The sequence below is a fragment of the Schistocerca cancellata genome, chromosome 3 (assembly GCF_023864275.1).
Source record: "Schistocerca cancellata isolate TAMUIC-IGC-003103 chromosome 3, iqSchCanc2.1, whole genome shotgun sequence".
In the NCBI taxonomy this organism is placed as follows: Eukaryota; Metazoa; Arthropoda; class Insecta; order Orthoptera; family Acrididae; genus Schistocerca; species Schistocerca cancellata.
The window spans coordinates 48,492,347-48,507,430 of record NC_064628.1 but is presented as its reverse complement, the minus strand read 5'-3'; the positions used below and the strand labels follow the sequence as shown (position 1 = coordinate 48,507,430).

Here is a 15,084-nt window from a genome sequence, read left to right as displayed (position 1 = left end):
TAAGATGAAGAGATATTACAGTAACTGTATAGACAACCATCAATATTTAGAAGCTCATCTTCATATAAAAGATTAAACTTAAACCTCCTGTCATTCAGGCAGCATCCAGAACAGGTAGAGTAATTCACAAATACAAATTGGCCGTAATAGGTGATAACTGCATACCACTACTGCAAGTGATCAGGGGTGACCACAATGCCAACTTTATTATTATTACAAGCTTCACAGCCAGTATGTTGCCAATTCATCACTGTTAAGCACAGATAAATCTTGTAGCATGCACAGAGAACATCTGTCACATGTCTGGATGCCTCATACTGGCTAAAAACAGATGATGTGGAAAGAGTGGATAGGGTAACTAAAATTAGAATTTAAGATAAGATCCAAACACTAGAAACTGGATGGTATGCAGAGGGTTTGGGATATATATTCTCATTAGGAAACTGCTCCACTTTCTGTCTGGACATGGTTCTCATTCACAGCATTTACATTGAATTCAGTGATGACAAAGAGGTCAGTCTAATTATGAAGAGTTTGCAAGCTCAGTACATATAACAGTTAAATATCTGAAGTAACAAGAGTATAGACCTTAACAACATCCAGACCATTCTATAGATTAGCTTGCAACACAGTTATGTGGCAACATGTTCATAGCTCTAAAGGCATCTGTAATTAAAATATTTCCTTGTGCAGTGTGGTGGACTAAGGTCAGTCACAAGTCTGGGGTATTGTGTCTGACCATGGAAGTGTCAGTGCCTCTGAAATAAAATGTAAAAGTAACCCATTCAGTGACATATGGTGATGTAATGTAGCATATGTGCATGCACAGATATGTCATCTTTTGCTACAAGTGCCATCCTTCTCTTCCAGCCCTTTACCAGTGTACCCATATAACTACTGCTGCTATTAAAATCTGTTGCTGTTATGATTCAGTCATTCAAAGCACTGTTGTTTATGACTGTGTAGCTTTTGTTAGTCATCAACAGCACCATCATCATTGTGACCATGGGTACTGATATACAACCACCATGGGACCACATTGATGCTTATGGTAGTGGACTCACATTTGGGAGGTCTTGGTTCAAATCCATTTCCAGTCATCCTGATTTAGGTGTTCCCTGAGGTCCCTAAATCACTTAAGGCAAATGCTGGAATGATTTGTTTGAAAGGGCACAGCCGATTTCCTTCCCCATTCTTCCTTAGGCTGAGCTTATGCTTCATCTTTAATGACCTTGTTGTCAATGACGCATTAAACACTAATCTGTCTACCTTCCTTCCTTCTTTGGCACTTAAATGTTGATACAAAAACAGATTAGCAGTTAATAATAAATATTTATTAATTATTAATGTAAATTTCATGATAGATGTAATTCTCAGTTTATAACCCATATGAGAAATAATAAGGATTAGACAGATGATGTAGGTGTTTGTAAAAAACAATAGTAGGCTCCATTTTGCTAGTCAGTAACTGTGTGTTCTTTGAGGTCTCTAGTTACACCAGCAGATTACTTGTTTGATTTTTATTACTTAATTTTTTCATTGGGTTTTATTTCATTTTGCACTATTTTTAATCATTTATCAATACATTACCTTATCAGTAACAATAACTTCTTGCTGTTGTCCTTCTAAGTATATTTATTACTAAAACCCTGTTATTAAGTCCACGCACTATCAAAATTTGACACACTATAGGAAACTAGATGGTGAGTTGAAACAATATGAAGTCATGAAATATGACTTAAGTTACTGCTTTTAGTTTTATTAACCTAATATTTTTATAATTTCTGCTCAGCAGCTTCAAACAAATGTTGTATATTTTTGCAAAGTGAGGAAGATGACAAGACCCAGTCTTATATCATAGAGCAGAACATTGCTGTATATAGCTGCACTTATCATTTCAGTTTGTAAAACCTTGACAGGGTGGAACAGATTGCTTGATAACTACTACTACTAATTTATGATATCTCACTTTGGCTATTATGAATTTGTGTGTTTAAAATTCCAGATGGTACCAATGTTCTTACCTATTATGCGAGGTACTCTCAACTTACCAGCAGCTAGAGATCCAGAGGTACTTGAGCGACTGGATCCCTCTGGCCCATTAGCATTATGTCAGCGTTATCAGCATCATCTGACACTATGTAGTGAACTTGTCTCTTCAGAACAGGCTGCAATAAATCTACGTATGCGAGAGGTAAGACAGTTAATTTTATCAGCTCTTGAAGAGGTATTCGTTTGAACATGTATGTCTATTGTAAAAATTGTCTGAGTGAGACAAAACTGTGGCAGAATACTAGATTATCTGGTAGGAAACAAGCCTGGTTCCCAACCCAAACTGAGTTAGATTTTTCACATTCCTAAATCATGTCTGAGTGAGACAGTACTGTGGCAAAATGCTAGCATTATCTGATAGGAATCAGGCCTGATTCCCAGTCCAAATAGAGTTAGATTTGTCACATTCCTACATCATTCCCAGCAATGTTCCATTTGTGACACATTGCTGTTATGCTTATAGCCATCAATGCTTATGGTCTAGATAGAAAAGCTTATGGTCATCTTAACACCAGCTAACCGTCCCAAATTCTTAATTTTTCCCTCTGGAGGATGTGTAGATCCAGAAAAGTTGCCAAATAATGATGTTGTTGCCAATTGCCAGACCACTTCTGGATCTGTTTGTTTGGGCAGAAGAGCGCATTGAGTGGATATTAGACCAGTTGCTCCACTGACTTCTTTACTTGGTGTAATTGTTTAAAACCTTTGACTTATCAAATTTTCTTGATCATATAACTATGAGGATCATGCCATAAGTTTTTAGCAGTATCAAATGGGAAACTCTTGGAATAAAAAGAATGGTCATTGGAAGTCCAGATATTGCACTGACAATGACTTGGGATGTTGTGCTGGCAATAATAGGAAGCTTGAGAAGTCTCGATTTAAAAAAAAGAAACCTACTTTCTGTGATAGATAAATCTAAAACAACAAAATTTTCATGCTATGATTTTGTACATTTATGAAATGGTTTGACTTTAAAGAATGAAACATTCCCTGCAAAGGCACACTCAGAGAGGAACAGGCAAAAACAGTCCCCCAACCCCCATAGAAAAAAATCTTTGCAAACCAGACTCATATCTGCTCTTTCAAACAGTTAGTCATATCGTTTTTGTAGAAACTCAGAACGTATTATGGATGTTGAATAGTAGCCAGTGTACTCAGAGCCATTTGTAGTAAAATCTGCATCATTCACTGCAAAACTAACAAGAGATCACAGTGGGAATGAATTGCCAATCAAAGCAATGGATGGGAGATTGTGACCATGCCAAACCACTGACGTTGATTTCAATTGTCAGAAATGTTTTGGCCATTTTTTCTGGGATGTAAAGTAGATTATTTTTATCTAATACTTCGCAAATACTTTGCAAGTGTTCTACACCAAAATGATGGAAAAAGTTATAGAAGAGGTTTGGAGAGCAAAAGGAGGAAAATCATCTTTTATCAGGAAAATACACATGAGCACAAAGAATCTTTGGAAATGAGAATATTGAGGGATCTAAAGTATGAATGTTCCAACTAACATATTCCAGCATCTAAAAAATTTGTGTCTGAAAATAATATTGAATCCATTGAAAAAGGTAATGGAAGATGTATTTCAAGGGCCTTTTAAATTACATCAAGTTGGAATCCAAATATTGGATAAAATGTATTGATTCAAGTATGTTGAAGTAAATGTATTTGATGATGATGATGAGCAGGAAAGGAAGAAGCAAAATCCTAATGTTAGATTATTTGGAGGAAATGGGGAAATGTTGAGTGCTGGAAGAAGTACTTGACATGCGGAAATGGTAGCCCTAGGACACGCCACAGCAACTGCAACAGATTACAAGAAGTCATAGAAGCCATAGAAATTGAGGCAGTGTAAAATTGATACAGAAGAAATGAGATTATGTTTAACAAACAAAAATTGTACAACTCAAATAAACTTAAGTAGATGTAAAGTGTGACTCTTCTGTGAAAGACATGATTTTGTGACTGGACAGCTAATTGATGTTATCCATTAAACAAGGACACAGTAAATACTTATCTATGATAAAGAAAATAAATGTAAGTATGAATCAATGGAAAGTCTAGTATAAAATGTAAATAAGTACACGATTACTACTCAAAGAATAGATTTGAGTAACAGACAATGACTAACTGAAATTCCAGATTAAATCATTTTTCAGAGAACTAACACACACACACACACACACACACACACACACACACATACATACACACAATGAGGGAGCAGCACCCTTACCCAGGGTGGGCAATGGAGACATGGAAAGGGGGGAGGTGGGATGGGAAGAGAGATTACAAGAGATCGTGGTGGTGTGGAATTTGTCGATATAGGCAGAGGTGTCCCTGCCATTTATACTAAGAGGTAGGGAACAGATTAGGAGTTTTGCCAGAAGAAATCCTTTTGGAATTGTAAAGGAGGGAAGAAGATGAATCCAGAGTAAGAGAGAGGAATGAGGAAAGGAATATGCCTGTGAACTTGGGCGGAGGAGAAAAGTGACATGAAGATTGAAGCTGAAATGCTGAGAATCTTGCTCCACAACTCAGTAATCTACTTTGGCTGTGGCCAATTGACCAAATGAATAGATGGTTTGTTGTTGCATCCACATGGAATGCTGTTCAGTTGTTGCAGAAAAATTGGTATATGATACACACAATACTCCCTTGCATTCTGCTGACTAGCCACCACACAATACCACTTGGGACTGGAAAAACTGAACCACATTATCCGCTATGGCTTTGACTATAATAAATGAGTAATATTATACCCACAGTCATTCAATCCTCCCATACTGTGGTTGTCCCCTGAGCCAATATAAAACCCTACTCCCTCCGTATACTACTATTCCTCTAACACCCATACCCCATGACTCATATCCAACACAGGTGCATATCCATAAATTGAGGCATAACTTTCTATGGCAGCTGGCTACTGGCTTCCCTAGGGCTTACTAGAGGACCACATCTGAGTGGCTAAGTCAAGTGAGTGGCACTCACTTCCCATTTCACTATCCACATGATCGGTCTCACTTGGTTTCAATTGCACCAGCATCATTGAGTGTGGTTATTTTTGTCACAGTGCATCAAAAATACTATGGTGGAGCACAGAACCTGCACACTCCACATCTTCAAGGCCCATGCGGATCCGTGTGGCCATGCAAGTCACTAATATAGCTTTGAAATTAGGCAAGGTAGTGTCAGTCAAGCTGGCTGAAGTTTGTTCACCCTCTCTCTCGCACATCACAGCAGTGTGAATACCATGCAGATTGAGTGTGAACAGCAAGCAGATTGGATATAGGCTTGCAGTGCTCTAGGGCTTACTTGTGAATGCACCCATATTGCCTGCCAACTTTTCTGCAACCACTGCACTACATGGATGTGATCATTAACCAATTATTCACGTGGCAGTTGTGATGCATGCTGTTCAGCATTATGTGGTTTACTTCAACAACTTCACAACTCACAGTATTTTGAGCCCTCTCTCACCATGCAACCCTAATGCCAGTATCACCTTTTTATTGAATTAAACTGGTAGTAATACTCCCTTCAAAATGTTGTTTGTTTCTACGGTACCTGTGGTGTCAGGCTCCAGTAATGCCTGTTCCCTACACTTCAACTATTCCCACTCCATTCTACCCTTTTGCTCCACTCTCAAACTCCCCCAGGTATTTTTGAATTCCACCCTACCTCACATGACTGATATCTTCACTTCCTCGTGAATCTTCTATCTTCCTGCCTTCTTCTTTTTCAACATTTCTCTTAGTAGCCTCCTACCCTGCACCTGTGTAGGTGGCACGCCACCACTCTTTGACCTGTAGTGCATAATACACCTGCACAACCTTTGTTAAGCCCTTCTTCTGCTATTTCTCCCTTTCTCTAACCATTCCAAACTTCTTCCATGTTTCCACCACCCACTTCATCCAAGATTTCCGCCACCCCAGTCCAACTGGTACCATGAGAGAATGGTGTCTGTTTTTCTACGTGCTGATCTCCTGCTGATTACCTCTTCTATTCAGTAAGTTATGATGTATCCTCATATAAAAATTTATGTTAACAGACATATTTGAAATGTCATTTAGTAACAATTATGATCATCAAAAGAAGCTACTAAGAAGAAAACTGTTGTTGCTAGACATTATATTTACCACTGAAGGTTTTTTCATTAGCAGATTTACATTTTTTATACACATCAATCCCAACAACTCCAACCCTCATTGTGCTTTCATATGTGTAATCATCCACAGCAGCACAAGCACAGCACTGCACCTCATAAGGATTCATTAGATCCATTTATACAATATAGTCACACTTTTGACACATTATTCTCAGGCTATAGGCAGAAGATGACAACTCTGGATGTATTGCTCAAACCATTCAAGTTGAGCAAGACTGTTTTTCTTTCAAAACCACAAATTATGATCAACATACCTTGCTGTTTCATAAGAATCATGCTGATCATGATGCTGATTACACATATTCAGGAGAGCAAACGAACACAGTTGAAAGTAAACTGCTTAAAACATTTAGCAATACCTGCATATCAGGAAAGATGTGGGCTATATTCAAGGAATGAAATAGTAAAGCTTATGAAACTAAAATCTGACTTCACTGTGAAATAAAAACAAAACAATAACCAAAACAAAGATAGTCTGTTCAAAGTGTACATACATGAAATCAGTTTCTGCTGCTGGGAAACACTGTATTGTGTTGCTCCACCTAATGCATTGTAGTATGAAGGTTCTCATGAGTTGGGAGGGAAAGATGTGCTTGTCTTGAAAGAAGAATCTCACACCGAAGTGTTTACTGTAGATGTGGACAACAGATTAAAGAATCATCTCACCGTGCCACACAGCCCTCACATTATTCTCGGCAGCATGAGGGACATATCTGACACCCATCCACAGTACAGGCCCAAATTATGACTGATCCACCTCCTTGCTGAACCCCTGGGATTGCACCACTGAGACGTACATTAGTACGAGGTTGTCTCCCCCCTCTTCTGTGATGATCATCAGTTGTCAGTCTAATCCTGCTGTCAGTCAAATCCTGCACTTGTTAGTGAAGAGGACCCAATGCCATTGATGGACATTTTATCTGAAGCGTTTCCTTACCTACTTTCTTCATGCGGCATGATTCTAGGTGTTTTGTACTGTTGTTCATAGTGGACACCATGAGAGCAAAGTCTAAACTTGAAATGACATTTTAAGGCGTGTTGGCAGACTGAACTATGAGCACGTTGTTCTATTCATGATTGAGTACACAGTACACTCTAGTGAACTAAACTGAAAATGCAGGTTTACTTTTACCTTCGTTGCACTGGTAGCTTTATGTGGTGATCGCTTGTGGCCAAAAGAGTATTGAGAATGAGATTTGTATGATAATAATAATAATTCCTAAAAAAGCCATAAATAATGCAAGTCATGAGAATACTGCAAAACTTTAAAGGTTTTTTTCTGTGGCTGTGAAAAAGTGCAATGAGAATATGAAACTAGCTGAAATATGGTGGTGTAGTACAGGGAAAGTGCTTTCCAGGTGATGGATGTACAGTTGATGCAGTCTGATGATGGTCAGGAAATTGAGATAAAAGAACCAGATGGACAGGTTTGTGAAACTGCTTTACTCTAATCTGTTTTGAGCCTGTTCAACCATTATTTGTGCAAACCATTGAGTACTAGTGTGTGTTACTACAGCAGAGATGAGAATCAATGTTAAGACAGTCATCCACGTGTATCTGCACTTCCTTGAAGTGTGTGCATTATGATTGTCCCACCATCTCATATTTGACCATAAGTGGACATACAAGCATGCCTTTTGAATCAATTTCCAGTCATAGGGTTTTCTTCACAGGAGCTAATTCTCATATGAAATTCAAATGTGAAACTGTTTCTTTTTTCTAGAACGGTAAACAATGCAGCACAAATTCTTATCCCCACTGAGAAAATCAAATTACAGCCATTTGCTTGACAACTATCTTCTAAAACATAAAATGTGTTGAAATTCTTTCTCCTGAGAAGTACAAATATGTGCAGTTAATATTCCATATTGTTTAGTTATGAGACAAATAAACATGAACTGTTGTTTCTAAACATGACTGCTCTCCACAACAATGGCAATTCCCACATGTCGCACGACTACCACACATGCACACGCGCTGGCGTGCGCGCCCGCGCCCACACACACAAGCGCCCACACACACACACACACACACACACACACACACACACACACACACACACACTCTTTTTTTTAGATCACACTACCTGTAAATATCACTTGCATGACCTTAAAAATCACTTGGGAGGGAAGAAATTTTGAATGTGGAGCACTATAAAGCAGTGTCCTGCATTAGTCATGACACCAGCTCAGTATTTTCTGTGTCAGTGAAATCATGGCACCTATACGTTGTTGGAAGAGAGGGGTGAACACTTTGAAAGACTGACAAATTTTGGTGAGTGTAGGCTACTTGTTTCCAACTTGTAGACAAAAGCTGCAAGCAAACCTTGAAAATACTTTGTAATTTAGTCTTATATGAGAGGATAATTTCAGTATATTTGTTCTGAAGCCCCAGTAGGGTTAATTATGAGGTCATGTAACCAGTTACCTTGAAGATGGAGAGGTGAAATATAGACAGGCAGTCAAAACAGAATGGAGATTTTTGCTTTATTATCATAATTTCATTCTTCTCTAGTGCTGATAAACAGTGGGTAAGTAAACTAAGGCTTTACATCAATCAGAAGGGTGGCAGAATATGATTTTGGGGGCTATGGGGAAGCTATTATGAGTTCAGACTCTTGAGAATGGTAATCAGAAGCATTATTGGGGAAATATTTGTGAGTCTCCTTATTAGTATTTGGTGATAGGACTGCTTCAGTAATGCAGTGGGCAGGGAAATGGAAAAAGAGAGGTGAGATTAAGTTATTGTGTGTGTGTGGGGGGGGGGGGGGGGGGGGGAATGGGGGGGGGGGATCTATACACCTGTGCTTACAAAAGTTGTTTAAGGACATCTGCTACTCACACATATGATTATGTGTGTCTGTATTTATTCTTGTTACACTTGTGTTGTGTTGTAGGAATCATTTAATCAAGATCCCAGTTTCATAGGTAGTTGGTAAAAGTAGTTAATTAAATTTCAAAGTTTTTATTGCTGATACATCCAGAATATAACTAACTTATCATAGTTTCTACTGCAGTCATTTATTGATCCTGGATCTGAGAAAATGGCTGTTGGAATTGCCCGTTATATAACGTCGGTCTCAGCAATTGCATCAAGTAATACTTTAAACTGTTAATGTCTATGAACATAACCGTATGAGGAAAGCAAGGTTAGGACATCTACTTGAATAAATCACTTGTTTGCATCTGATTCAGATTATGTGGTAGATTACTTCTTTTCAAATATATATCATTCCATAGTGCATTATCAAAACAGTGTTCATGGTGAACCTGATGAGAACAACAGTTGAGATCCACAATGTTAATGTTACTTCACTCTTGGTTGCAAGCGGTCAGCTCTATATCGCTCTTTATTTGGAACAGTGCTTTTCTTCACTAAGTTGTAAGACTATTTTTATAGTGTTGCACCCTTGTTAACTTCAGTCTTCTTTTGCATCAGACTACTGCTAAATATACAGTTAGTTAGTTATCATGTACGGGTCCATTAGGACAATGCAAGATACACTCAGTCAAGTTGTTTTTGATGATTAGTCTTCCTTTGCATCCAAATTCGTTTCATTCTTTCAGTATGAATTCTCTTTCTTTCATCAGTCCATGGTGTTCCAGTCCCTTTTCTAATTCCCCCCTGACCAACTTTCCAATCAAATATATTTTGTTTGAATGTTTTTTTATCTGTAACATCTGCCACAGTTATACCAGCTACTTTAAGATCCCCCTTAATCTCAGTGATCCATTTAATTGGCTCAGCTTTGGCCGTACTTCGTTTTTGTAGAATTCTCCAATTTGTTTTGTCAACCTAGTGGATACCATTCTTTTAATGTACCCTTAGAATTTAAGTCTTCGTTTTCTCATATAATCGTGTATTTCTGTGTATTCTTGTATTTCCTTATTACTTCTCAGCCTATACGTTTCTCTTTCATTAATTTTGGGACCTAATATTTTCCTAATAATCTTTCTTTCTTTTGAATTCCATCAGTATCCCTCATTTTATTTCAAATTAAAGTTTCTGCTCCATAAAGACATCCAGGATTGATTACAGTGGTGTAATGGCTAAGTTTACTAAGTGATTTTTTATTATAAATATTTCCTGTTAATCTGAATGCAGTTGCCATTTTTTGACAGCAGACTTTGCAGCTTTTTCCAGACCATTTTCTTGTATGATTTTTCCCCCCAAGTATTTAAATTCAAAAACCCTTTTTACTTTTCCATATTTCATGTTCATAAACTTTGGTGCTTGTTTGTTGCCTGTCATATATTCTGTTTTTTCGAATGATATTTTTAGTCCTACTTTTTCCACAACTTCTTTAAGAATTTCAGTTTGTTTTTGAGCTGTGGTAATATCCCTAGTTGAAATTGCCAGATCATCTGCAAAGGCGAGGCAATCTACTCTAATATTACTTCTACCTAACTTGATTGATTGGTCTATATTTTGACTCGACCTTTGCTCTTGCCAATCTGTAAAGACCTTTTCCAAAACACAGTTAAAAGGTAATGGGGAGAGTCCATCTCCCTGTCTAACACCAGTCTTTAAGTCCAGTGGTTTAGAAATTTTCCCCATGAATTTAACTTTAGAGCTAGTGTCAGTTAACTTTTCCTTTATCAGCTTTAGACTTTTATTATCTAGTCCATGTTCCTTTAAAAATTGGAAAAGAGATTCACAATCAACTGAGTCGTAGCCTTTTTAAAATCCACAAATGTACGTACAATATTGTTTCTAGTAATAATTTGGCACATAAGAATAGTTTTAAATTAAAAATTTGTTCTGTAAAGGATCTGTTTGGTCTAAAGCCTGCTTGGTATTTTCCGGTTTTAGATTATAACTGTTTTGGACCTGATCAAGTAAACATTGAAAATTACTGTGTTCATGAGTGTTTAATTGTCCTCTACCCAATGCAACATTTCCATACAGAATTCCCTACAAGCAACCTTATCTCCATCACTGATGTGCTGTGCCTTTGTGAATCTGTATGGTTTCAAATGCAAATGTCTACACAGTACTTACCAAACAGTCACTTATGGAATGCCAGTCTCGGAATACACAAGTCACATTGATCTTTGTGGACTGCAAGCAAAGCTGTCCTTAACCTGTTGGACATATTAACACAAGGGCGACCGATTCATAATGTTGCAGTGTATAACCTGCCTCAGCAAAGTTCTTGTGCCTAGAGTAAATTGTTGGCCTGCTTGGAGCTTCTTTACCGAATTCAGTGTGGAATTCACGCTGAACACTTGTTGCAGCGTTCATTTTCTGAAACTAAAAAACAGCGAGCACACTCCGCATCAGTGAAAGTAGCCACATTTAATTGTGCACTGTGGCGGTGCTCCTGGTGTGGAATGAGGTACTTATGCACTATGTGAATCAAACTTGAATTTCTTTGCTAAAAAATGACACACCTACTGATTCTGTAAGTTATCTCAATAAATTTCGATATCATTCCAAAGTTTTGAAGTTCTTTTTGACGCAACGCACCCTGTATGTACCAAATAAATTAATAAGAAACCCTGCTGTACCCCCATGGCACACAAACAGGTCAGAACACTGTTGGAGAAGTAATTGAAAAAGCAAACCAAATTTAAAAGAATGCAAAATACCCAAGACTGGCAGAGTTTTACAGGAGGTTGAAATTTAACGTGAATTTCAACTGAGGTGCTTTTAACACATTCCATAGCACAACTGTCTTGAAATCATTTTTATCCCTGATTTCATATGGTTTACAGATGTTACAAATTCAAGGTGATTTAGAAATTATCAGTCTTCCAATAGTGAAAACAAAATAAAAACTTAGTCCCAATTTAAAAGATCAGTTAACCTCCAGACTGATTCCTTTTCATCTTGTCAATCCAGATTGATGCAGAGGTTACGAGGCTACTGACCCTCATGACAGAGAGGCAGAAACGATGTGCTAAGTATGCAGAGAAACTGAGTAAGGTGCATGAACTGTCACACCAGTTGAACCGTTGTCACACACTTCTCAATCAAACACTGGAAAGCATGGAGACATTAAACAACTGGCTCCCTGTTGAAGATCGTCTTGAGCCTTTTGTATGGACAACTGGATAGCAGTAAGTGGGTGATTTTTGTGGTCATTAAAGTTTGTATATATATATATGTGTGTGTGTGTGTGTGTGTGAGAGAGAGAGAGAGAGAGAGAGAGAGAGAGAGAGAGAGAATATATTTGCAATAATTGATAAGATGTCTGTGTCCATTAAACATTGTTTTCTCTATGTTTGAATGTGTACAGTTGATTTAATGTATGATAATTTTGTTTCAGTGGCAGTATGCGTGAAGACACCCCGTGATCAGTTCAGAAATAAATTTCACTGGCATTACAGCACTTTCTCTTGAACTAGAATGAATTGTTTTCATGTTATCAAACTTTTATCTCATTATTGTAAATAACTGTATAATAGCACATTGACTCAATGTGCTTTTGAATCATTAAATACTTGTTATGACAAAGCCTTCCATTATAGTTGGAACTCTATCAGTAATTCCAAGTCATGTTTGTACATACAATTCTTATTTGTCTTACTGTATTACTGTACCTTTTCTTTAATGGTACAGTAATACAAAAGGAATGTTTCATGTCCACAAATATGTGTAAATTCATACAGAGGGATAACAATCAGGGCTAAGGCTTTCCTTATAGTGTTTCCAAGAAGAACAGTTTCACAAAATGCCTGCTATGCAACTAGGTATAAAGGTTCAAGATACTCATTTGCCCTTATGAGGTGGTTTTAATACCCAAGTCAAACAATTCATTATGTAAGAGCAGCAATTGTGATCTTGAATTTGGATTAAACAACACATAGATTTTATACTGTAAAAAGATAAAAAAATAAATAAAAATGTAAACATCTGTTTAGGCTTTTAGCACTCAGGATTTGTGGAATCAGAGTAAACTCAGCTTCCTGATTTTGGCAAAACTTTTTTCTCCATTATGTAAAACAGTTTTTCCAGAAAGTAATAAGCATTTCAATATTATAAATTATTCTCTTATATTCAATGATCAGATCTATATTTTTGGAATTTTGCAACAATGGAGATGTCCCTGAATACTTTCCCCCTTAGACAAAAGAGGCATTCTGCAGATATGTTGCAAGAGATGTTACAGGTATATACTGTCCAAGTGAAGAGTACCCTTTGTTTAACCAATTTGCGTTTCCCATAAACTAACAGCCTAGACTAGGCCTTTGGTTTATCCATTTATCATTATCAGTCAAAACGTACAACAATTTCTATGAATGTAGTAAGGAAAATTATGGTAGAATGTAAATAATTTACAAGTAAAGGAGACCACTCACTGAGTAATGGAGGCATTGAGTCATGTGTGACACACACACACACACACACACACACACACACTGGTGACCTTACATTGTGCTGGCTGGACACACAGTGCTGGGATTGCAGTTGGCAGGTGGGCAAGGGTGAGGTAGTGTCTGGTGGGGTGGGTAGAGGGGCTGGAGGCAGGAAGAGCAGTTGGAGATGCAAAGTGGAATGTTCTCTGCTGTATTAGATGGGTGCTCGGAGGGGATTTTGCATATTAATTTCAATGCTTGTATGTACTGATCTGAAATTACTGACTTGCTTATCTGCCGTATATCTCCCCTCTTTATATCTTCTGCCTTGTTTCTGTAGACATCATCTGCTGTGCAGCTTAGCCTGTGCTGGAAGTAAAATCATGCTTATAAATGAGGGTTGGAACTTAAATAGTGGTAACTATTTATTTATAACCAATACAAAAGAGTTATATGTTTGCACCTGTTACTGTCCTTCAAAGTAGTCACCCACATTGTGTAGGACCTGTTGCCCATGATGTGGGAGGCGTAGTATACCGTTAGCAGAACATGTTCTGTTGATGGTGTGAATGGAGTGGTCTACTGCCTGTCTGATCTCTGGAATAGTTCTGAAGCGAATGCCACGACGTGGTTCCTTCATCTTCGGAATCAAATCAGAGTCACAAGGACTTAAGTCCGGGGAGTATGTTGGATGGTACAGTACTTCCCAGTCCCGTGGACTAAACAGAGCAGTCACAGCTTGCGCTGTCTCCGCCCGCGCATTGTCTTGCAAAATGATGAGTGGGTTGTACAGAAAGTGTCACCGCTTCTTTCACAAAGCACTGGTTGCAGGTGATGCTCCAAAAACGAACAGTAATATTGAGCATTGACAGGCTGCTATGGAGGAACGGAATGCGTTAGGATACACCATCACAGTCGTACACAAGACTGACCATAACTTTCACCCTACTGGGGCTCTGACGCCTTTCGACTTTTTTCAGTGACCCATAATGACGCCATTCATTGGACTGGCGTTTCAGTTTTGGCTTGTACGATGTGGTCCATGTCTCATCCAGTGTTACGATACGGTGTAAGAAAGCCTCTTCTTTGTGCTCATAGCGCTACAAGTGCTTCCGAGCAGCGTCATAACGCATCCATTTCTGTATTCCCATCATGTCATCCAGAACCCATCATGATGCAGTTTTTTGCATGCCCAAGCATTCTTTCAGGGATTGAAGCACAGTCATATGCGCTAATCTAGTTTCGTGGATGAGCTCACAAATCATATGGCGTCAGTCACTGTCTGCTAATGTGGCAACAGCATGCACTTCTTCTTCAGAGACACTAGGATGACCTGCCCGATGCATGTCTGCCACAGTTTGCTGACCTTCGTTGAAGGCTTTTACCCAATGTGCCACTGTTCTGTACGGCAATGCCGATTCTTCGCACACCTCTTGAAGACCTTGATGACACTGTCATGCTGTACGACCTCTGGCACATTCAATTTTGACCCAACTCCGCTGTTCCTGTTTCGAAAACATAGTGTCACTGTTATGTTAGACCGCTCACAAGTGA

The 15,084-nt window shown here is 38.3% G+C and overlaps 1 protein-coding gene across 2 annotated transcripts in view; it reads left to right on the top strand.

Annotated features, from left to right (window-relative positions):
- Positions 1-12,688, top strand: part of LOC126176930 (BLOC-1-related complex subunit 5) — a 57,755-nt gene extending 45,067 nt beyond the window's left edge. Inside the window, exons 4-6 of one of the 2 annotated variants that reach the window (XM_049924122.1) lie at positions 2,006-2,194; positions 12,074-12,295; positions 12,501-12,688. In XM_049924122.1, the coding sequence (XP_049780079.1) occupies positions 2,006-2,194; positions 12,074-12,289 (405 nt within the window). In that variant the 3' untranslated portion in view covers positions 12,290-12,295; positions 12,501-12,688. The remainder of the gene's footprint in view (positions 1-2,005; positions 2,195-12,073; positions 12,296-12,500) is intronic. The other variant, XM_049924121.1, reaches the window with a different exon arrangement.
- The last annotated feature ends 2,396 nt before the right edge of the window (positions 12,689-15,084 follow it).